The 25,658-nt window shown below is 43.7% G+C and overlaps 1 protein-coding gene across 1 annotated transcript in view; it reads left to right on the plus strand.

The window, feature by feature from the left end:
* The first annotated feature begins 246 nt into the window (after nt 1-246).
* The window catches only part of CLDN10 (claudin 10), a 163,532-nt gene continuing 138,120 nt past the window's right edge, over nt 247-25,658 (plus strand). Inside the window, exon 1 of the mRNA XM_078368142.1 lies at nt 247-460. Within this exon, the coding sequence (XP_078224268.1) occupies nt 247-460 (214 nt within the window). The remainder of the gene's footprint in view (nt 461-25,658) is intronic.

Here is a 25,658-nt window from a genome sequence, read left to right on the forward strand (position 1 = left end):
TACAAAATTTTAACAAATACCCGTGTAGAAAATCAGAACGACTCTTTCAGGCCATCTTTAAAATGTCATTGGTAAACCATACTTGATCCTAAATTCCTGTACTTCCTCAGGCCACCCGAGCATGAAACGCTGTCATCTACCCACATCCACTGGCTGTGACGCTTGTCAAAGTGTTCTTTATCGGCTGCATGCCTAGACCACCAAGGCGTTCTGTCAGGACAGTGTCACTGGTGAAGGCGGCACGACATGTCCAGGGCGCAGATCTGGGGTCTGGTGTCTGGTGTCGGAGGGTTTGGAGCTCTCGTTGCTGCTACTGCGTCTAATGAGTGGAAAGTGACTACACGGGCTTCCTCGGTGATAACTGCCACTTGGGTTTACCAGGGTCTGTGGATGAACTGCGCAGGTAACGCGTTGGGTTCTTTCCATTGCCGACCGCATTTTACTATCTTCAAAGTTGAAGGTAAATATAATAGCTTTGTTGGGATAGAGGTAAAATGTCCTTTTCCTCTGACTGTGCTCAATTAGATGTACATAGCTGGCTGTTAATTCTCTGAAGACTGAATGCTTATCAAAATGCCAAGATTTGCCTAGGAAGGATGGGGTGTATGAGTATTGGCTTAAAGAATGACATTATTTATTTTATTTGACAAATGTAAGATGTAAGAATCACCTTACAGGGTTTTTAGAATACCCAGTGTGACTCCAAAGGGAAGAGTGGAAGTGACTGGATTGTTTTAAAAGTCAGTTTCAATTTGCCTTGAGTCATTGAGGAATCTTGATGGGTCATCAGCTCTATGTAGGAAAAGCTCTCATTGATTTAAAAAGTCTCTTTCTCTCTCTCTCTCTCTCTACACACACACACACACACACACACACACAGTTATTTATATGTGTATATATATACCTAGACATATAACACACACAGGTATCTATATGAATATATATACATATATATACACGCACACACATATATGTAATATGCCATTTCTAGACTGGAACAAGCAAATGATGGCAAATTGTAACTGGCTTTTTTTTGTATATATATTTTTTATTGCACTTTAGGTTCTGGGGTACATGTGCAGAACATGCAGGATTGTTGCGTATGTACGTACATGGCAATGTGGTTTGCTGCTTCCATTCCCCCGTCACCTATATCTGGCATTTCTCCCCATGTTATTCCTTCCCAACCTCCCTACCCCTGCTGTCTCTCCCCTATTCCCCCTCAACAGACCCCAGTGTGTGACACTTCTTTGCCGTGTCCATGTGTTCTCATTGTTCAACACCCACCTATGAGTGAGAACATGCGGTGTTAGATTTTTTTGTTCTTGTGTCAGTTTGCTGAGAGTGACAGTTTCCAGATTCATCCATGTCCCTACAAAGGGCATGATCTCATCGTTTTTGATGGCTGCATAGTATTCCATGGTATATATGTGCCACATTTTTCTTATACAGTCTATCATGGATGGGCATTTTGGTTGGTTCCAGGTCTTTGCTATTGTAAACAGTGCTGCAATGAACATACGTGTGCATATGTCTTTATAATAGAATGATTTATAATCCTTTGGATATATACCCAGTAATGGGATTGCTGGGCCAAATGGAATTTCTATTTCTAGATCCCTGAGGAATCACCACACTGTCTTCCACAATAATTGTACTAATTTACACTCCCACCAACAGTGTAAAAGTGTTCCTATTTCTCCACATCCTCTCCAGCATCTGTTGTCTCCAGATTTTTTAATGATCGCCATTCTAACTGGTGTGAGATGGTATCTCAATGTGGTTTTGAAGCCAGTCACTTTCAGCCTTTTCTTTAGAGTCACATTGGGCATTCTCAAAGGCCCGTGAGGTTATTCACATGTCTCCTTACATCTGCTTTACCCTCCATTCCTGATAACAAAGGAAGGGATTCTATTTTCAGAGAGGTTTTCGTGTTTCCTTTTTTTATGTTCACCACAGCCTAGATATAAAACAAAACAAAACAAAGAAACAGAAAACCTAATTGAATGATGAAATAACAGCAATAAAAATTTAAAAGCAGTTAGGTGAAAGAAAATGTAGTGAACTTTCCCCTTCGAGTACCTCACTTTATTAATTTCTTTTAAAAATACATAGGGCAAGCTTTAATCTTTGTGCATATTTGAAACTCTATTACCAGTGTATGTATCTTAATGAGGGAACATATATTTTGAAGGACATTTTCATACTCCAGGATATCATCAGGGAAACAATTGCTATTTGCTTTTATGGCATTATGAGAATTATTATCTGCCTCTGCTTTCTGTAAATTTGATACATTTACAAATCCAACATGAGTTGTGGATTTGTTAACTTAAAAATTGCTCCTTGTTTTTTGGTAAAATGTAGACTTTTCACAGTCAAATAGTAAAACTGTACCTTAGCCCCAGTAAAGAAAATGAAATAAAATTTTAACTAGAAAGTTACTAAAGCATAATGTGTTAGGAGATTTTGTGTCAAGTATGCACGTAATTAGTCTACAGTGAGTGCCAGGGGATAAAGAGAGAATACTTAACTAAATCCAGGAGATTTCAAATGACAATCAAAAGAAATATTCAAGCGTGGATGCCTCAGTTATCCTCAAATAACACGGACTTTCCTAAGTACCTATTTGAGGAATCCATGCTATGTCTCTCTTCAGGCTCAGCTTCTAAACTTATTTTGGGGCCTTTCAACACTGCTCCTTCTGCTATAGAACATTGCCCTAGAAATGGGGGAATTTTTTAAAGGAAGAGTGTGTGTGTGGAGACCCTGTTGTCACTGTGTGTACCTCTTATCATCATTTTTTCTCCAGGGGCCCCTTTTGGCCCTTTTTCACCTTAGGAAGCAGGTAGAAGAGGTGGCATGTGGTAAGTCTGTTTTTAACTGGGTTCATCTTTTATTTGTTCAATTATTATATATATTTTTTTGAGACGGGGTCTCCCTGTGTTGCTGAGGTTGGTCTTGAACTCCTGAGCTCAAGAGATTCACCTGCTTCTGTCTCCCAAAATGCTGAGATTGTAGGCCTGAGCCATCGTGACCAGCCTCATCTTAAAAAAAAAAATTGCCTTAATATGTTTCATTCTATATTTCTTAATGAAACCCAATTATTGGGGAAAATATGTGTTCAACTTTAGCTTCCAAGTGAGCTAAAGAACCATGGTACATTTCTATATGACGTCAACTCACTATATCCCCAAATACATCATCAGAGAGTTAGGAATTTTATTACTAGTATTTATGGTGGTTCAGATATCTCCCACCCTTAAAACTTTATTTTGTATTTATTGTTTTTGAGACAGAGCCTTACTTCGTTGCCCAGGCTGGAGTGTAGTGGTGCAATCTCAGCTCACTGCAACCTCCACCCCCCAGGCTCAAGTGATCCTCCCACCTCAGCCTCCCAAGAAGCTGGGAGAACAGGTACATGCCACCACACTTGGCTAATTTTAAAAGGTTTTTGTAGAGATGAGGTCTCACTATGTTACATAGGCTGGTCTTGAACTCCTGGACTCAAGCAGTCCTACTGCCTTGTCCTCCTAACGTGCTAGGATTATAAGCATGAGCCACCATGCCTGGCCAAAACTTTATTTTTAACGTTAATTTTGCTTATTGATTGTAAAAATAATTTATTCTATATATGCTATATACCCTGCACATAGGAGGTAATTTGAAAAATCTCATCCACTGACGGTGCTTCCCTTAGAACAAGTACAATTAAATTGATATAATCTCTACCTTCTTCATCCTGAGTCAAAATCTTTATAAACGATACACTTTGCTGCAGAAATCTATTTTCAGTGTTGGAAACACGGATTCAAATCTCCAAAGGAGACATGGATTCACACGGTTGGATTTCCTTTCCCATGGAGTCACTGCAGGTTGCTTTTCTTTGATTCCTACTTGAAGATATAACAGTGAGGGAATCAGAAAAGCTATCTAGGCCAATAATCTCTCAAACATCACAGTAATTACAAATCGAGGAAAGAATTCTGAGGTCCATGAAGAATAAAAATTGTTGTGTCACCTTTTAAAATAATAAACTATTTAAGCCTGCACTGTCAATTTAAGACAAATCGTCTTAGACTTAGGACAGATTAAACCTCCTCTAAGAAGAAAAAGCAGAAAGCAGGTTTCTAAGCTGTTGGGGTTGTATTTTTTCTTCTTGCTGATCATATAACTTCATCGCTGGAGTCATGCCTTCCCAGAGCTAACGCTCTTGAGTGTTCCAGTGTAGCCACAGCTTTTTAGGGCTTCCTTTGGATTAATACTGACTATATCCCTTAAAAACTTGATGTGAGCAAACAGCTCTTTGGATGAGCAGCATTTATAGCCATTGTAAAGAAACACAGAGGCCATCTTCAATTGTCATTCTGCGAAATAAATGGTAAGGACACCTGCAATTAAATTCTTATTGGAGTCTGAAAGCTTGATTAAAATCCAAAGCCAATTCACTATCTTTAGACCCTGTCTACCATAAGCTAGGTCTCCTGTTTTGCTGTGTTCTGTGTTTCTCTCATATCAACATTAATAGGAATGCTTTCACTATGAAAGTAAAGCATCTCTCATAGTAGGGAGAGAAGCAGCTATTTCTGGGGGAAGACTGAATTCAAAAAGCATGGCCACTGTGAGGAATTGAAGCAAATTGTGATCACCTTGGGACAGGGACTTGATCTGTCATGTTCCTGTGGTGCCCCTGGCACATGCTGGGTTCTGCCCATATAGCTGCAAAATGACTGAATTAACCAGATAATGAGTAGGACTACAGATGGTTCATGACGAGGGCAAAATTGTATCCTTGGAGGAAGGCTGCAGTGTGCTGAACTGAGGAGCAAGTCCCAGGCAACCCGAAGGAAGGTCACTGGATTATGACTCAGCAGACTGAGCCTCACATTCTGGCTCCTTTATGACTTGCTGTGAGACCTTGACTTCAGCAATGACACCTCCTGTGCCTCATCTATAAATTTAGAGAACCAGTCTCCAAGAGTTCCTTAAGGTATCTTTCAACCTAAAGTACAATTCGAGAACTTCACAATGCTTTGCTACTTGGCAGTAGAAGTTTCCCAAAGAATTATAGCCATAAAAGTATCCTCGAGTAGAATTGTTATAACTGCTCATGGGATTAAGGTCTTTCCTTCTGTTTTAAATTTTTATCTGTTTTTTGAGACAGGGTCTCTCTCTGTCACCCAGGCTAAAGTGCAGTGGCACGATCATGGCTCACTTCACCCTTGACCTCCTAGGCCCAAGTGTGCTCCTATCTCAGCCTCCCGAGTACTTGGGACTATAGGCATGTGCTACCATGCCCAGCTAATTTTGCTTTTAAGTAATTATAATTTTATTTATAAACAAAATTAGCTGGACATGGTAAAGACAGGGTCTTTCGACATTGCCCAGTGTGGTCTCAAACTCCAGGGCTCCAGTGATCCTCCAGCCTAGGCCTCCCAGAGTGCTGGGATTATAGGCATGAGCCACAGTGCCCTGCCAAGGCCTTTTTTTTTCTTCCCTTGTCTATTATCTTGACCAGCTTCCTGTGTTCCTGACTGTTTACAATCTTCTCTGCATCTGGGTTCAGATAGGTTTAAATGACCTTAAAGAACCACAAGACTCAAGTAAAAGTGCCAGGAGTTCAATGGAATGAAACCAAATAGTCATCTGGAAGCCGCAGTCAAATGATGCTGGCTGTCTACAGGAGTGTGAGCCTTCTCTCCTCACATTCCAGCTGCTTCACCTCTCTCTCCCCACTCCCTTATTGGCCATGCCATAAAAATGGGGGTAAAGAGGCCAGGCGTGGTGGCTCAAGCCTGTAATCCCAGCACTTTGGGAGGCCTAAGCAGGTGGATCCCCTTAGGTCAGGAGTTCAAGACCAGCCTGATCAATTTGGCAAAACCCCTTCTCTACTAAAAGTACAAAAATTAGCAGGGCGTTGTGGTGGGCACCTGTAGTCCCAGCTATTTGGGAGGCTGAGGCAGGAGAAACACTTGAACCCAGAAGGCACAGGTTGCACTGAGCCGAGATGAAGCCACTGCACTCCAGCCTGGGTGACAGAGCAAGACTCCATTGCAAAAAAAAAAAAAGGCAGGTGGGGATAAAGAAATAGCACTTGCTAGAGAAAGAGGGGTTTTCTGTTCACATATAGGGAACAGCTGGGAGCCATCTGATGTCATCACTTTAGACTTGCTAGTTGGAATATAAGCCTGTGTTAGTCCACTCAGGCTGCAATAACAGAATACCATAAACTGGGCAATTCATCAACCTCAGAAACTTATTTCTCATAGTTCTGGAGGCTGTGAAGTCCTAAATCAAGACACTGGGAGATTCAGTGCATGCTGAGGGCCCATGTCCTCATTCGTAGATAGCACCTTCTCACTGTATCCTCACATGGTGGAAGGTGCAAGGCAGCTCTCTGGGGCCTTTTTAATTTTGTTATTATTATTTTTTTTTTTTTTGAGACTGAGTCTTGCTCTGTTGCCCAGGTTGGAGTGCAATAGTGCAGTCTCAACCTCTGCCTCCCATTTTAAGCAATTCTCCTGCCTCTGCCTCCCAAGTAGCTGGGACCCCAGGCGCCCACCACCACACCCAGCTAATTTTGTATTTTTAGTAGAGACAGAGTTTTGCCATTTTGGCCAGGTTGGTCTCAAACTCCTATCCTCAAGTGATCTGCCTGCCTCAGCATCCCAAGTGCTGGGATTACAAGTGTGAGCCACCACACTTATATCTTGTCTCTACAAAAATACTTAGAAATAGCCAAGCATGACGGCACATGCCTGTAGTTCCAGCTACTTGGGAGGCTGAGGTGGGAGGATTGCTTAAACTGGGGAGGTTGAGGCTGCAGTGAGCTGATATTGCACCACTGCATTCCAGCCTGGATGAAGTCCGAGAAATATTCAACATGTTCCTGTTCCAACAAACAGTGGCATGATACTACATGTGCACTGACACAGTCGTAACCCAAAGTAGGTGAATTGTCTGTGTATCCATATGGTTGGAAAGCACAATGGTGAAAAGTGCCCTAGCCTTACAGTGGTGAAGATGGTGCTGGAGCTGTCAGAATGGCCTCAACTGCCACAGCAGTGGGCGATTGGGCTGGGGATCCTAAGGCAGCGTGCTGCTGGCTGTTCTTTCATGGAAGCATCAGAGACATTCTTCTTTTCTTTTCTTTTTTAGGCAGAGTTTTACTCCTGTTGCTGAGGCTGGAGTGCAATGGCACAATCTTGGCTCACTACAACCTCCATCTCTCAGGTTCAAGTGATTCTCCTGCCTCAGCCTCCTGAGTAGCTGGGATTACAGGTTCCCACCGCCATGCCCGGCTAATTTTTTGTATTTTTGGTAGAGACAGGGTTTCACCATGTTGGCCAGGCTAGTCTCAAACTCCTGACCTTAGGTAATCCACCTGCCTTTGCCTCCCAAAGTGCTGGGATTACAGGTGTGAGCCACTGCGCATGGCCGCATCAGAGACTTTTTACAACATTCTGTCTCCATCCATGGCTCCTCTCTCAGAGGCCAGGACCTTATCTCATTTATCCTGGTCTCCTTCATACCTACTGCTGTGTCTGGCTTAGAAGGCATTCGACGAAGGCGTGGGGTTGAACAAATGGAAGGAGAAATTGTTCGTTGGGTTAAATTCTGACATTTATATTGCAGAGGGAGTCTCTTCTCATGCCATCAAGCTCTAGAAAAGGGAGAGTCCTAGGGAAGTGCTTAGAACAAGTAGAAGAGACATGGATTTGTTTTTGTGGTCTTTTCTTTTTGAGACAGGGTTTTGCTCTATCTTTTAGGCTGGGGTGCAGTGGAATGATCATGGCTCGACCTCCTGGATTTAAGCCATCCGTCCATCTCAGCTTCCTAGGTACCTGGAACTGCAGATGCATGCCACCTGCCCAGCTAATTTTTACATTTTTTGTAGAGACAGGAATCTCACTGTGTTGCCCAGGTTGGTCTCAAACTCCTGGCCTCAAACAATCCTCCTCCCAAAGTGCTGGAATTGCAAGCATGAGCCACCACACCTGGCCTGCCATGAGTATTTTTAATGATGGTATCTAAGAAGCACAAACATTTAGAGTATTGTTTCTTAAAATGTGGTCTACCAGCCAGCAGAATCTATATCTCCTGGGTCCTTACTTGAAATGCAGAATCTCAGGCCCCACTACAGACCTACTGAATCAGAATCTACAACTTTATAAGATCTCTGGGTATCTTCTTTGCACATTAAATGTTTGAGGGATCTTTGCTTGGAGCTTGGTCTTAGGAATCTGATGGATCCAACATTTACTAAAGGGTCTTAATCCCTCTGAGCTTCAGTGTTCTTTCCTGTTAAATGGTGATTAAATAAGACACATATGGGTAGGCATGGTGGCTCATGCCTGTTATCCTCGCACTTTGGGAGACCAAGGCAGGCATATTGCTTGACCCCAGAAGTTTGAGACAAGCCTGGGCAACATGGTAAAACCCTGTCTCTAAAAAATACAAAAATTAGGCAGGCATGGTGGTGGGCACCTGTAGTCCCAGGAGGCTGAGTGGGAAGATCACCTGAGCCAGGGAGGTCAAGGCTGCAGTGAGTCGTGATTGAGCCACTTCATTCCAGCTTGGGTGACAGAGTGAGATCCTGTCTCGAAAAAGCAAAAAACAAGCAACAAGTAACACAGGCAAAGTGTCTTATGTAGTACCAGACACAAATGAGGTCCTCCATACACAGTGGCAGTTATGTCTGTCTCTTTCAATGCCTTGAAAGTTCACATCTCAGCTGTAGGAGGGTGGCTATTACTCTGCTCCATCCATTTGTTTCCGACCAGGACTGCAGTAGCTGCTTTCTGACATGCAAAACCTGATAGAAACACGCCTTTGCTCCTTTGCTGCACATCCTATGTCATATTTTTCATGATGTGAAGGATATTGGACTATAGTCTGTGCTTACAATTTGCTATTTTGTATAAGGCAAGACCACTCTGCATTTCCGTGTCAGCTTCTCACTGAAGATGTGGATCTATTCCTTGCGTCAATCACATGTTGTAATAGCTTGGAGTTGGGGAGCAAAGGCCCCCTTTAGGCTCCACATGGGAAGGCAGGTCTCCTCCAAGCATAGGATGTGTTTGCTATGCCAGACAGCCAAAAAGAAAAAATGTTTACTTGAGTATTCTTAGTTCTGAGGGCAGGGAAAAACTTTGGGACAGACAGTTTAGTATATGAATTCGAATCACAGCTCCACATAGAGCTAACGATGCAAACTCGAGCGCATTTCTTAACTTCTCATAGACTCATTCTTCTCCTTTGCAAATGGGGATAATACTACTCATCAACTCATAGGGTTGTGGTCAGGGTTAAATGAAATGATAATGTGAAACACTACATCATAAGTAGCTGTCATAATTGTAAGATAGCCATCCTGTTATTAATCGATGATTTTAATCATGTAACATAAGGTCACCAGTTTTTAAATGCATGTATACAATATGTTTTACAAAGTGCTTGCACATACACTGTCATAGTTCTCCAAAAGATCAATATTCTGTAGTCTCCATTTTATATACGAAGCAGCTAGGGTTCACTAGGGACCATGTTTCTAACTTCCTATGGGCTTCTGTAAATTTTGGGGGGGAAATGATCAGCATTTGGTACTGGCCCCCAAACTGTGTTTAAGCCCCAGCTTGGCCACCTTTTGGGGACCTTAGGTGAATCGCTGGCATTTGCCTTTGTTTCCCTTTCTTAGCCGTAGGATATTGATGAGGATGACGTTGTTGACGATGACGTTGTTGACGATGATGATGTCTAGTTATGCACTTCAAAAGCTTGTGGGGAAGGTTGGGGAAAAGAATCTTCTATGACGTAGGCTAACCTGTGTTTAAAATGAACAGGGGATTTGCTTTAATCGGGTATGGTAAGATGCACAGACGTGGAAGTGACTGACAGGAAAGAAGTTTCATACCCAAAATGAAATACCGCATGTTGGCAGGTGTTGAACAATGAGAACACATGGACACAGGGAGGGGAGCACTACACACTGGTGTCTGTTGGGGGGAATAGGGGAGGGACAGCAGTGGGGTGGGGAGTTGATCACACTGCCACGTGTGTACCTATGCAACTATCTTGCATGTTCTTCACATGTACCCCCAAACCTATAATGCAATAAAAAAAAAAGAAGTTTCATACTCGTCGATCCCGGGAAGCGGGCATGGCGTGGCACGCAGGGTCACTCAGGAGCTGGGTGGGAGACCATGTTCGTGAGTCTTTGTTGTGGTTTTTGTGGGAAGAAATAAGCCAGACTGGGAAAACAGGCTAAGCAGGTTTACGATTGGCTCGTTCTCACACTGCCAGCAGGCTCTGGAGTGTAGGAGTCCCAAGTTACCTGATTGATTGGCACCCTGGGGTGATTAGGACAGGGGAATATCTGCTTGATGGTTAGCACTCAGGAAAGGGGGTAGTTGTGGCTGTGGGCTTTGGGCTGGTTGGTTTGCCTATGAAAGATGTGCTTGCAGGTGGTCATTTGCTATCTGTAATAACTGGCTGGCCCTGGGGTTGGAGGAGCAGTTTCCCCCAAGTCAGCGAGGCCCCAGGTACCAGAACATGGAGAATACAGAAAACAAGAGAATAGGGGCCAGGCGCAGTGGTTCAGCCTGTAATCCTAGCACTTTGGGAGGCCGAAGCGGAGGGAATCACCTGAGGTCAGGAGTTCGAGACCAGCCTGTCCTACATGGCGAAACCCTGTCTCTTCTAAAAATACAAAATATTAGCCAGGCGTGGTGGTGTGCACTTGTAACCCCATCTACCCAGGAGGCTGAGGCAGGAGAATCACTTGAACCTGGGAGGCGGAGGTTGCAGTGAGCCAAGATTGCGTCACTGTACTCCAGCCCTGGTGACAAGAGCAAAACTCAGTCTCAAAAAAAAAAAAAAAAAGAAAAGAAAAGAAAAGAAAATAGAGTTAATACAGCATAGATGCCAGAGCCCTTGGTGATGTTTGCACAGGTAGGACAGCAAGGCATGGATTTTGCTGTCCCTCACTCCTTTAAGACTTCACACTTACCTGATTTTCTCTGGGTGAACATTTAGTGTAGAAAAAGTTTAGGTTGCTCTTTCGCAAGGTTCGTAGCTCCTCTCCCTGCTCATTGCCCATCCGGCCAAACGTGCGAGGGACAACTCTCCCACCTCCACTGCACAGCCTTCCTCGCACCTCATAGACTAAATTGCATCCTAAAGGAGATGTACTTGAGGGACATCTTCTGAGCAAATGGTGTGCTGGACTTACTCATTGAAAACCTTCCTGCCCTTGTGCACGTTTAGGTAATGTACATTATAGAAAGCACCACTGCTCTTCAATGAACTTGCGATAATTGGCTCGCTTTTCAGAAGCCAGCTAGTCTACAATTAAGCTTTTGCCAGATTTTTGTGTGCATTGCAGGAAAAATTGATTACCAAAGGTTGATAATTTGGCTAATCATTCAGCGGATTCCTGATGCAGAATATAGGCTCTGAGGACTCAGGGAGGAAGAGGACAGGGGCAGGTCCTCAGATATAAGCTGCTTAGAGGGAAGCCACCATTGAGCAGTTAGCCCAGAATGCTAAGTGTTATTGAATGGTCAAGTTCAGGGGGTAGGCAGACTTCCCAAAGAGCTGAGGCTTGAACTGTCTTGAAAGATGGGCAGAAGTTTGACAAGAAGTTTGCCAACGATCGGAGGGCATTTTAGGCTAAGGGACTCATCCAGCTCTACAACTTATTAACTGCCCATCTCTGGAAAGAATGCTTAACATTTGAGCTCCCTCATCTATTTTTTGTTTTTGTTTAGTTTTGTTTTCCTTTTTGTTATTAGACAGAGTGTCGCTCTGTCACACAGCACACAGGCTGGAGTGCAGTGGTGCAATCTCGGCTCACTGCCACCTCCTCCTCCCCAGGTTCAAGCAATTCTTGTGCCTAAGCACAGATGTGCACTACCATGCCTGGCTAATTTTTGTATTTTTAGTGGAGACAGGGTTTCATCATGTTGGCCAGGCTGGTATGGAACTCCTGGCCTCAAGCGATCTGCCCGCCTTGGCCTCCCAAAGTGCTGGGATTACAGGTGGGAGCCACCACCCCCAGCCTGAGCGCCCCCATCTATTAAATGGGAATATTATCTACTTCAGAGGATGGTGGGGAGGACTGAACACATGAATTTGCATACAGCGTCTAGAGCAACGCCTCACAGATACAAGCAAAGACCTAAAAGCAGGAGGAAGGCAAGTGCATGCGGGAACGGGAAGCACATAATTGGAATGGCTGACGCTTACGATGTGCACAGAGGGAGGGAGAGTATCTGGCTGCAGATGTCAATAACAAAAGCTCCCAAAGGGACATTCAAGCCCTACAAAGGGATCCAGGCTTTGTCTGAAAGAAGCTAAAGCTATTGAAACATTTTAAGCAGAGAATACCCATGGAGCTTGCACTTAACAAAGACCCTGCAGTATTTTGTGTTAGAATCTGAGCAAAGGGCATAGCAGCGGGAATACAAAGGAAGATATTTTAAGGCAGAATTGTTGAGTCTTGGTGACTTGTGAGGAAGGAGAGGGGTCAAGGATGCCTCCAAGTACTCCTGCCAGGAAACTTGATGGGCAGTGGGATGGAGAAAAATGATCCCAAAACAGGTCCCAACGTAAGTTCTAGTTCCTTCTCCCAGCATGGTGTTTTCCAATATGTACCAAGATCTCAAGCAGTCAGTTTCTTAACTTAATGGGGTTTGGCTTTGAAAAACCAGTGGCAGACAGTGAGACAGACTAGTTTGACTGAGATTTTTTTTTAAACTGTGCTCTTTAGATGTCTAATACAAATCAAGAGGAAAATGTGACAGTTATAAAGATTAATGCAATTGTAGGTGACATTAATAGCACAGGAATAATAAAGTTAGAGGGGCAATAGCCCCCAGCGACTCTGTAGTCAAATTGCATAGTTCTAGTCTTGCATACCGTGTATTTTAGGGGACATGAACATAAACCACATTCATTGATTCTATAGGAGGGTGACTTGGAGGATGAGCGGTCTTGAAATTACTTCACATGGCCATTTGTTTAACCTGGAAGAAACAGAAAAAAATATGTAGGGGACAGAGTGAGAGAAGACATTGGGTAGATGTTACTAGAGAGTCTGGTTTAGGATCACTTTGAAGAAGTCATTTCTATCAGAGTTCCCTGCAGTGGAATAGGCTATCTCACAGAGATGTGGCTCGAAGTTCCCAGAGGAGGTGGATGGTGGTCTGCTAAGAAGGCTGTAGAACTACCTCCTTCACTGGTGAGAAGACAGACAAGGTGATCTCTCAAGCAGTTTCCAGAGTGAGAGGTCTGAGACCCCGTGCACATGTGCAAATAAACACAAATATTTAGAAATCTAAGCCTTTGATTTGCATATTGACGTCAACAGTTTTGAACAACTGCCAGGCTCTGTGCTAGATAACTTGTAACACAGCAATAAAAATACCTCATCTCTGCCCTTAGATGTTCACACCCTAGAAGGGACCGTGAACTGAAGCAGTAATTGTTATATGTGTTATGTTAATGCCATTCTATTTAAACCTATATGATAATCAATGTTAGAATTAATATAAGAAGGCCGGACATGGTGTCTCACACCTGTAATCCTAACACTTTGGGAGGCTGAGGCAGGAGGATCACCTGAGATCAGGAGTTTGAGACCAGCCTGGCCAACATGGTGAAACTCTGTCTCTGCTAAAAATACAAAAATTAACTGGGCGTGGTGATGCATGCCTGTGATCCCAGCTACTTGGGAGGCTGAGGCAGGAGAATCGCATGAACCTGGGAGGAAGAGGTTGCAGTGAGCTGAGATCGCACCACTGCACTCCAGCCTGGGTGACAGAGCCAGACTCTGTCAAAAAAAAAAAAAAAAAAGAATTAATATAAGAAATACATAGCTCTCTATCTTTAACTGATATCTGGTAGGGTTCTAAGAGGCCCAGAGCGTGTGCCGTCTAACCTTTTCTGGAAGAAGGGATGACTCCTTCTAAATCCAGGCACAGAGCCAAGTGATGGCGGTGGGGGCTGGGGGTATGCAAGAGGACAAGCCCTGCCTTTAACTAAATTTCCTTGTGTTGATATTTTTAGTTTATATGCACCAAATATAGTCCATGTATAAAAACAGACCTGCCATCCTACTGGGAGACTAATTTTCTCCAGAACACAGAATGTGGACATTTGGTGAGGTAGGCAGGGGAAAATGGAAGACAATTTCCTTCTTATCTTACTACCGCCAGATGTTCTCCTTTATTTCCATCAGCAAGCCTTGAGCCAGTTGGATCAGGGGATTTCAGCCTGCTCTGGAGGACTCCTGCAAACGTGCCCACAAACTGACTCTGCTGCAGTGGCAGGGATCCTTCCTTGACCCTGTGCCTTGGCTCTGCGTTTGTGCCACTTTGCTCAGCCTTCCAGCTCCTGGAGGTCAGCTGATGCCCACTCTCCTGGTTAAACCTGGACCGCAAACCTCTCACTTTTTTCCTGGCGGCTGATGTCTGGTTCCAAGTGGTGGGTCTGTCTTAAGATGGTCCTATGCCCTAACTCCGGCGTGCCTGGTGGCTCAGTTCTGACCTGTGCCTGTCCTACACATTAGACTCTGGAGCTGTTGATCTGCCTGATCCCCAGGGCCTCTCCTTTGCCTCCCTGGATCAGCTCCTTCATCAGGACTTGCTTTATGTCACCCCACACCTAGGGAAGAACTGTTGAAGCATGTCTCCTAGCTGTGAGAATTTGGGGGAAAATGAGAAGGTGAAGGGCACATGCGTGTGCGCGTCCATTTTTCATCTGGAAAAATATGCTTGTTATCCTAGTGGCTCCGTCTATTTCAGCTTCAAGTCAGGGGTGTCCGTGACAGCAGGTGTAGAGCCCCAGGATCTTCCCATCGCACGTGCAGCATCAAAGCTGTCCTGAGGGGGCCGCTGTGGAGGTGCGGCCATGCAGCCTCTCCCTTGCCAGGCTCTTTCTGCCTCTGCTTCCTGTGCTTTCTGTGAGCCTTCCTGGGAGAGGTGGGGTGATCTGCCTTCGCACAGGCGCTGAGCTACCCAGCTTTTGTTCCAATTCCATCCAGGATTATGAAACAAACTTCCACTAGAGTGCCCACACTACACAGGCACACACATGCACACGCATACACCAGGCAGGTTCTACAGCTAACTGCTCATATACACAATCTCTCACCATGCAGACACCTCTATACACCACACACACACACACACACACACACAGAGAAATACACATACACATCACACATACATGTGGGCAACACACACACAGCCATTTGCCATACAATCACACACACGCAGTCATTTCCCATACAATCACACACACGCAGCTATTTGCCATACAATCACACACACACAGGCACACACAGATGTGCATTCACTATACAGGCAGGCAGCACACACACATAGACACGCATTGATCCAAATACAACAATGCAGTACACGCACTCCATGCACCTTGCAGATACCTCATTCATATCACATGCAATAGTCATCAGACTCAGAGATCAGATTTTCATAGACAGTGAGAAATGCGACCCCCCTGAACAGAAACAGCTGGGGACAGCTGCTTATCTGCACCATGCTGAGAAGTCATGCATATCGGAGCAGGGGTCAGCATAGAAAATTTAGCTCCTGCCTCCCCAAATGCCTCTCACAGGCCTAGGGGGTGTCTAGAAGTGAACTTCCATCACATCGTCATCTTTGTCCACTAAGCAATACTATTTTATTTTGTTTTGAAGTGGAGTCTCTCTCTGTCACCCAGTCTAGAGTGCAGTGGCGTGATCTTGGCTCATTGCAGCCTCCGCCTCCCACGTTCAAGTGATTCTTGGTCCTCAGCCTCCCGAGTAGCTGAAAATACAGGCGCACACCACCACACCCAGCTAATTTTTGTATTTTTACTAGAGATGAGGTTTCACCATGCTGGCCACATTGGTCCCAAAATCCTGACCTCAAATAATCCACCCACCTCCACTTCCCAAAGTGCTGAGATTACAGGTGTGAGCCTCCATGTCCCATCCCACTAAGCCATATTTTAAATCATCTTACCTCCTTCCAGGTCTCCCCACTTCCTAAGGACTCCTTTGGGAAAAATTTGGAGTCTGGCAAATTGTAAATGCTCCAAAATGATCTACTTCCCTCCTTCATTCCTTCTAGACCACAGATCTCAAAGCCTGCTGTCCTGTTGAAATCCCAGGTCTACTACTGACCTAGTGACTTAATCTCTCTCTGTGTTTCAGTTTTCTTTTTTTACTGTTGTTGTTTTATTTTTTAGAGACAGGGTCCTGCTCTAGCCTCTAGGCTGGGGTACAGTGGAGTGATCATACCTCATTTTAACATTCAACTCCTGGGCTCAAAGGATCCTCCTACCTTAGCTTCTGAGTAGCTGGGACTATAGGTGAGCATCACCATGCTGGCTAATTTTAAAATTTTGTTTGTAGAGATAGGGTTCTCCCTGTGTTGCCCAGATGGGTCTTAAACTCCTGGCTTCAAGCAATTCTCCCACCTTGGCCTACCAAAGTGCTGGGATCATAGGCCTTGTGTCAGTTTTCTTATCTGTAAAATGAAGATAATAACAGAATCTCCCTTATATGAAAGAGGAAATGAGTTAATATATGAGTTAGTTTTTGTTGTTTGCTCCAACTCACAATTCTAGCTTTTCAAGACTGCTTTGAAACAATACTTTGTTGTGTTTGTGTTAGCCAATCTCCCAGCTTGGTATCACCTAAAAACCTTCGCATCTTCCCTCGGGGTCTCTGTGGGGATCCTGTAGGGATCAAGAGCTCTCCCCGCTTTTTTTTTGTGTTGCTCTGAGCTTTCCGAATCCAGGAGGGTGGCAGCACATCTCTCTCCTCTACACTTTGCCCAGACTGCTGATCCCAGGCTTCCACCAAGCTTCTTCCTTTCGAATCCTATGTCTTTGCCGTGTGTCTTCCTCACAGTCCCCTCTGACTTTTCCTGCTTCTCCATTCAGCTGGTCACCCAGGTTAGACACCTGCAGCACGTAAGACCCACCTGCTGCTTCCTCGGACTGCACGCCTGGCCAGTGCCAAATTCCATTTGACCTAGCAATCCCATTACTGGGTATATATCCAAAGGACTATAAATCGGTCTACCATAAGGACACATGCACATGAATGTTCATTGCAGCACTGTTTACAATAGCAAAGACCTGGAACCAACCCAAATGCCCATTGATGATGGACTGGATTGGGAAAATGTGGCACATATACACCATGGAATATTATGCAGCCATCAAAAATGATGAGTTCGTGTCCTTTGTAGGGACATGGATGAATCTGGAGAACATCATTCTCAGCAAACTGACACAAGAACAGAAAATGAAATACCACATGTTCTCACTCATAGGTGGGTGATGAACAATGAGAACACATGGACACAGGGAAGGGAGCACTATACACTGGGGTCTATTGGGCGGAGTAGGGGAGGAACGGGGGGGAGCTGGGGAGGGATAGCATGGGGAGAAATGCCAAATGTGGGTGAAGGGGAGGAAGGCAGCAAAACACACTGCCACGTGTGTACCTATGCAACTATCTTGCATGTTCTGCACATGTACCCCAAAACCTAAAATGCAATAAAAAAATAAAAAATAAAAGTAAGAAAAGGCTATAAAAAAAAAGAAACCTGAGGCTCCTCCCTCCCATTCTCCCTGGAGGGAGCTTTGCTGTGTCTCTGGCTCAGGTTATTGTCTACCTGGGCTCAGCGTGGAGGCTCTCCCTGCTGAGTTGAGATTGTGATCAAATAACAAAAAGAAATCTATTCGCTGTTCTGCTTGCTCGAATCAAAGCTACAGATGAAACCCCCCAAAGGCGGAGCTTCCTCCAGTTGTAACCTGGGCTTCACTGGCTACACTGAGAGCATTTACTCTGTGCACACACCATTATATATATATATTTTTTTTGGTGGGGGGGGGGACGGGAGAATCACAAGGAATCAGGTGTTCAGAGGAATGTATTGAGTAGAGGTAAGGAACTAAGATGTTGAAAAGTAAAAAAGGAGAGAAGGAGAGGAAGAAAGAGGAAGAAAAAGAGGGAGAGAGAACAAGAATATTGCTTCATTCTAAAAATGGGTATTAATAATGGCTGATCAATATTTTGTGTACTTGAAATGGAGATCTCTATAAATATATATTGAGTTTACTTGTTCCGGATCTGAGTCGAAGTCCCAGATATCCTTATTAATTTTCGGTCTCGTTGAGTCTAAATCTCGTTATGGGTCTTATATATCTGGGTATTAAGGTCTCTTATTGTTACATTGATCCTTTTACCACTGTATCTTTGTTGCTTTGAAATCTATTTTATCAGATGTGAGAATTGCAACTCCTGCTTTTTGTTTATTTATTTATTTTTGCTCTCCATTTGGTTGGTAAATCTTTCTCCAACCCTTTGTTTTGAGTCTTTGTGTATCTTTGGATACACCATTAGGTTTTGGCTGTATCTTTTGATTGGGGGATTTAGTCGATTTAAATTTAGGGTTACTGCCATTTGATGTTAACTGGCTATTTTATCCATTCGTTGATGTAAATTCTTCTTTATGTTGATGCTCTTTACTTTTTGGTATATTTTTAGAAAGGCTCATACTGGTTGTTCCTTTCTATGTATAATGTTTCTTTCAGAAGTTCTTGTAAAGTAGGCCTGGTGGTAATAAAATCTCTGAGTACTTGCTTGTTCATAAAAGATTTTTATTTTTCCTTCAGTTGTGAAGCTGAGTTTGGCAGGATATGAGATTCTAGGCTGAAAGTTCTGTTCTTTAAGTATGTTGAATATTGGCCCCCACTCTCTTCTGGCTTGTAGGGCTTCCGCTGAGAGATCTGCTGTAAGTCTAATAGGCTTCCCTTTATGGGTAACCTGGCCTTTCTCTCTGGCTGTCCTTAGTATTTTCTCCTTTGTTTCGATCCTGGTGAATCTAAAGATTATGTGCCTTGGGGTTGCTCTTCTTGAGGAATATCTTTGTGGTGTTCTCTGTATTACCTGGGATTGAATAGTGTCCTGCTTTGCTAGATTAGGAAAATTTTCCCGGATAATATCCTGAAAAGTATTTTCCAGCTTGGATTCATTCTCTTCATCACATTCAGGTACACCAATCAAACGTAGATTGGGTCTTTTCACCTAGTCCCATATTTCTTGGAGACTTTGCTCATTCCTTTTCATCCTTTTTTCTCTATTCTTGTCTTGTCGTTTTATTTCATTAAGTTGGTCTTTGACCTCTGGTATCCTTTCTTCTGCTTGATCCATTCTGCTATTTAAACTTGTGCATATTTCACTAAGTTCTCATGTTGTATATTTCAGCTCCGTTAGTTCATTTATATTCCTCTCTATATTGTCTATTCTTTTCAGCATTTCGTCAAACCTTTTTTCCAAGTTCTTAGTTTCTTTACATTGGGTTAGAACAAGTTCTTTTAATTCCTAGAAGTTTCTTATCATCCACCTTCTAAAGCCTACTTCAGATAATGGAACACAGTCCTTTTCCATCAGGGCTTGTTCCGTTGCTGATGAGAAACTGCAATCCCCTGTAGAGGGAGAGGGGTTCTGATGTTGGGTATGCTCGGCCTTCTTAGGCTGGTTTTTTCCCTTTATTATAAATTTATCCATCTGTCGTCTTTACAATTACCACCTTTCTAATTAGGTTTCTGAGTCGACGTCCAATTTATTGATTCCCAGTGCTGGATCAAGCAACCCACTGCGCCGGCCACAATAGCAGCGATAAGACTGATGGTGCCCTTCTACCCGGGAATCTCTGGTCTGGCTTCCTTCTTGAGTCCGCAACAAGCGGCTCTGCCTTCCCGGAGCTCCAAACACCAGTCAGTAAGGGAACCAGTCCCGTTTACTCTGCATGAAGAGCTGCCGCGCCAAGGCGCTGGCAAAACCACTGTGCCGGCCACAAGAGTCGTGCTGGCGACCCGTGGGGCTCCTCCACTAGAAATCTGCTGGTCCATAAGTGACGAAAATTCGTCTGAAAGTGTGGCGTCCTCTCGTTCTCTGAGATTTCACTGGGAGCTACAATCCTGAGCTGTTAGTGATCAGCCATCTTGGATCTCTCTCTGCACACACCATTATAACTATCACCTCATTTGGTTCCCAGAATGACCTCTTGTTCTAGGAGCTTTACCCATGCCCATTTTGCAAATGAGGCAACTACACAGAGCTTGGAGAAGGGCCTTAACTTCCTTAGTGTCATGGCTAAGGTAGTGGCTTTGGCAGGATTCAAATGTGAGACTGTGTAATTCTTCAGTCCCAAAGTCCTTTCACTTACCCATCAAGGACTCCCAGAGATAGCCAACTCCTTGCAGGAAGAATCCATCAAAACAGTCCTGACTATCCTTTTTAGTCCTCCTGCTTCAGTCAAACTGGACTTCAAGAATAACTTCTTCCTTCTCTGTGCCTCTGCTCATGCCATTTGGGGCAAACACCTTCTTTCATCACTCCACATCTTTCTCTTCCTTCAAACTCCACCTCCAATGGTATCTCTTATGCAAAGCCTTTTTAGTCTTCTAACTAGAAGGGACCTTTGTCTTCACAGATCCCCATGGCACTTGGTACTTCTCTTTTGTTTTTAGAGACATGGCCTCACTCTGTCACCCAGGCTAGGGTGCAGTGGCACGATCATAGCTCACTGCAGCCTCCAACTCCTGGGATCAAGCTACCCTCCTGCCTTGGCCTCCCTAGTAGCTGGGACTACAGGCGCAAGCCTCCATGAACAGCTGGTACTTCTCTTCTTGTGGCTTTTCTATTCTGTCTTGTATCGTGGTTAGTTGTGCACTTGTCCTTTGCCACCACTAGATTATAAACCCTATGAGGACAGGGATCCAACAACTTCTTTCTATCCCTTGCCTGGAAGAGCACCTTGCATAAAATCCAGGCTCTATTGTTGTGTGTTGAGTTACTGCAGAAACATTTGTTGAGCTGAATGAGTAAGAGCAAGGAGCAGACCACAGGGCATGGAGACTTTCCAGGTTTGCCGTCCTTGGTGCCATCACCAAGTCTATTGAAATGGTTATCAGCCCAACTTCAACCTTCTTGTCCAAAACACAGTGTTATAGATGTTGCAAAGCATCCTAGCAAACTTATCAAAAGAGAACGTTTTTAATATACATCTCTTGTTCTTTGAGGCTGACCCTGGTTCTCAGCAGGAGTCCCTTTTTCTCTCTAAGGCTGAAACACCATCTCTTTAATGATCTTTTCTATTGTTTGCTACCAAGCACTCAATGCTATTATCAAAGCTATCCGTTGTTATCAATGGCAATTTCCGAAATGTACCCTTTTGAAATTTGGGACATTTTCTCAACCCCTAATTTTTTCCCTGGTCATGTTTTTTTTTTTTTTTAATTCTACAATCACATCTGGCCTTTTCATATAGATATTAACATGAAAAATCTCAGGCACCCTTCATAATGTTTCCTTTGGGTAGTAAGAAACAGCCCTCCCTATATTTGAAAGGTGCTGCTAAGAAAAATCAGAATTTATTATTATTTTTATTTTTTAAAAGGCTCTGATGATTTGAATAGATTTCATCCTCAGAGCGATTCTGGGCTGAGTCCCTCTCTTGGTAATTAACGAGTTTGAGATATGGATGTGCTTGTTGGTCTTGTCCATAAATTATCCAGTCATGCGTGACCACAGTCAGCAAAAAAGGAACTTTCCAGCTCCTCAGCTGCTGGATGCAGAAAAGCGACCGGGCTGCATGGGCATTCCTGTGAGGGCTCCAGTTTCTGAATGTTATGAGCAACTCAGTAAAAGTGCAAGGTAAACATAAAGTACCGTTCACCGGGAGCAGACTCAATTACGAGCCACAACCTTCTCCAGATAGCCTGGTCCCATTTCGGTTATCTCTTTTATAAAACGTGTCTGAGAATTATTGGTTTGGAAATAGTTGTTCTTTCATGTATCTTACTTTATTTTCCTTTGAGTCAAACGGTTAAGATGAGAAGTGGAAATAATTTTCTAACAATAAATTATTTCCTATCTGAATGTTTTTTCCTCTTAGGACTTTCTGTATCCAACCACACACACACTCCCCAACTCTAATATTGCAAACATTGTGTTTCTTAAAATATTTGTAATTACCTTTTATTATTAACTTCAATTTACAGGTCTTTGCTTCCTATTTATAAACCTTGATTCTTCCCTTAATTAGCATGCAATGGTTTTCGTTTTTGTTTTTTTACTTTTTAACTTCTCTCATATCTCATACTTTTAATTTTATTTTGTAAAAGTTATTCTCTATACTATACCAACTTATGGGAACACATGCTAGTGTCTTTACATTTATGTCCCAATTCACATGAAATCTAGGCAGAAACTCCCAACTTTTCCAGGAGTCCCCTCCCTAAGCATCTCTTCCCTAGCAATTTTTTAAATTATCTCCTCTTCTCCTACCTGCTCTTGTCTGTGGGGAGAACCCACTCTCTTCTCAGGAGGGCTGGGCTGGGCTCTCCTTCCACCAGCATCCTCACCCCCCAGCCTCAGATTCCATTAGCCTTACCTTTAAACAAGCACAGAAGCCAAGCATGGTGGCTCATGCCTGTAATCCCAGCACTTTGGGGGGCTGAGGCAGGCAGATCACCTGAGGTCAGGCATTCAAGACCAGCCTGGCCAACATGGTAAAACCCCATCTCTACTAAAAATAGAAAAACTTAGTGGGGCGTGGTAGCACACAGCTGTAATCCAAGCTTCTCGGGAAGCTCAGGCAGAATTGCTTGAACCCAGGAGGTAGAGTTGCAGTGAGCTGAGATCACACCACTGCACTCCAGCCTGGGTGGCAGAGCGAGATCCATCTCAAAAAAACAAAAATAAAAACAAGCACAGAGCTCAAAAACTACATGTTTTATGCAGACAGAGTTTCTAGAAAAGGTCGGTAGGCATGACTGTCCCAGTAACATTTCTGTGTATGAGCTCTTCCCACTTGAGATTTTAGTGCCACCATTGCCCCTCAGTCTCACTCCCCTATGCTTCTGACAGCCCTAATTTACCTTCTCTCTTTCTCACCCTCCAAGGGTCCCAAGCATGGTAACAATTTCAATATATCTGTGAATGAGTGTTTGCCACAAGATCTACCTGCAACCAGGATGACCAAGTCAGGACAGATTGAGTGCAGGTGTCCACTGGGCCAGGCCTGCATCTCTCCCCAGCGATTGAAAGAAGGCCAGGCCAGGCAAGGTGGCTCAAGCCTGTAATCCCAGTACTTTGGGAGGCCAATGTGAGTGGATCACTTGAGGTCAGGACTAGCCTAGCCAATATGGTGAAATCCCATCTGTACTAAAAATACAAAAAATAGCCAGGGGTGGTGGTACATGCCTGTAATCCCAGCTACTTGGGAGGCTGAGGCAGGAGAATGACTTGAACCCGGGAAGCAGAGATCACAGTGAGATCTCACCACTGCACTCCAGCCTGGTGACAGAGCAAGACTCTGTCTCAAAAACAAAACGAGAAAGAAAAAGAAAGAGGAGAGAGAGGCCAGGTGTGGTGGCTCACGCCTGTAATCCAAGCACTTTGGAGGCCAAGGTGGGTGGATCACCTGAGGTCGGGAGTTCAAGACCAGCCTGACCAACATGGTGAAACCCCATCTTTATAAAAAAATAAAAATAAAAAATAAAAAAAAAGAAAGAAGAGAGAGAGGAAGGGAGGGAGGGAGGGAGGGAGGACTGATGCTGAGACAGAACCACTGGTGCAGAGTCCCCTCCCTCCTCTCCCTACCCTGCTGTGGGGTTGTGGATTGCAGGGCGGGGAAAAAAAATGTCCTTTTTCTATACTCCAGCCTTGTCACAGAAGATTAGTGGAGAGGCAGTAGAGGGGGTGATACGTGAGTGTGGAAGGATGAAGGGAGGAGTGTGGGCACCATGTCAGGATCCTGGGCCCTTTCAGAAACTTCTTGACTCCTGTGAAAATTCATGAATCTGAGGATACACTGAGGGCAAAGATGCTGTCCAACCAGCTTCTGGTTTTTAAATGCAAATGAATATTTTGGGGGAGGTGTGGTGCCTACTTCCACCTCTTCACAATCAAGTTTGAGTCACAAGCCTGCAAGTTCAGTCAAAAAAATATCTGGCTGGGCGTGGTGGCTCATGCTTGTAATCCCAGCATTTTGGGAGGCCAAGGGAGGAGGATTGCTTGAGGCCACAAGGTAGAGACCAGCCCGGGCAACATAGTGAGACTTTGTCTCTACAAAAGAAATTTTGAAACCTGCTGGGTGGGGTGGAGTACACTTGTAATCCCAGCTACTCGGGAGACTGAGGTGGGGGGACTGCTTGAACCCAGGGGCTGAGTGAACAGTGATTGTACCACTAGGATCACAGGCAAGTCACCGTGCCTGGTCAAGAATTATTTTCTAAAGCCTCTAATGGGGGAAAATAAAAGCCATTTTAAAATTCTCTTCCTGCTGCCTATTGGCCAGTGGCCACAGGATTCTGTCTAGCCAATGCATACATATCCTGTCCCGTGGTGCAAAGTACAAAAAAGTGATTTTGTTAAGCTTTTCCCACAGATAGTGTTTAACATCTTCTTAAAGGTATAAGGGAATTGTTCATGGTTTATTTCTTTGTGAAGTTTTTGATTGAATTAAAACACCAGAATGAATTGGACTTAAACTGTTTAATAGTAAATTTTCTATAATAAACAAACAAAATTCTAAATTCCTAGAGAACAGAAACTGTGGCTTATAGTTCTGCCCCCACTGCATGGTACTTACCTAGCTTCGTGTGTGGTGAAAATAAGGGTTCTGTAAGTTCATTTGTTGGATGAATGGATTTATTTATTCATGAATAAATTAGTTATTCATGAATGAACGTATTTATTCACTCATTACATTTCTTCCTTTGCTTGCATTTTACCTTTCATTTTCTTTATTCTTTAAACTCAGTAACACTTTTCATATCATTTTCAATAAGAGAGTTGAATAACTGCATATTGACCTGAATTGAAAAGAGAAATGGAAACAGACAGAAAATCTTTAGCAAATTGAACCAAAAATCTCCCAGTGAGTTACAAATTAACCCAGTGAAATGTTCCGGATGTTTTGGATGAGGGAATTCTATTTCAAACAGGTCACACTCCCTTACTAACCTCAGGCCTGGCTGAAGGAAGATTCTTCTAATCCAAAACATCCTGCAATTTTAATTTAATTATGAAACAGCATGTTGTGCAAGCTAAGTTTGACTTCAGGATGACTTAGCAGAAATTCCTTGGTTTGATAATAAATACAGATGCCAGCCAGTGCAATAAAAACGACTGCATCAGGCCAGAGCAGGTACAAAAAAGCTAAAAGAGGCTTTTATTTATTGTGATGCCAAAGGCAATAAAATCGTGTGTCATTTGGGGTGAAGCTTTTAATTTCATGTCCTGTAGGTATGAAACTACGCTTACCATCTGCACATCCAAGTAGCTCGTCTCCCATCTTTACTCCCTGTCTTTACTTTCCCAAATATCTTAATCCTAGGTTCTCCCAACACTTCTTTCTTACCTATTCCTTGTCTGTTCCTTGTCTCCACAAATCTCCCAACCTCTTTCCCATGTCTACTCTCCTAGCCCGCCCCACTTTTCTCTAAGGAACTCCAGGAAGTAAATGTAAAACCCCTGTGCAAGAATATTCAAATATGTACTTATTCCTACATGCAACAAAAATCAGCTGAGCATGGTGGTTCACCCTTGTAATCTCAGTACTTTGAGA

This window comes from Callithrix jacchus, chromosome 1 (genome assembly GCF_049354715.1).
Source record: "Callithrix jacchus isolate 240 chromosome 1, calJac240_pri, whole genome shotgun sequence".
In the NCBI taxonomy this organism is placed as follows: Eukaryota; Metazoa; Chordata; class Mammalia; order Primates; family Cebidae; genus Callithrix; species Callithrix jacchus.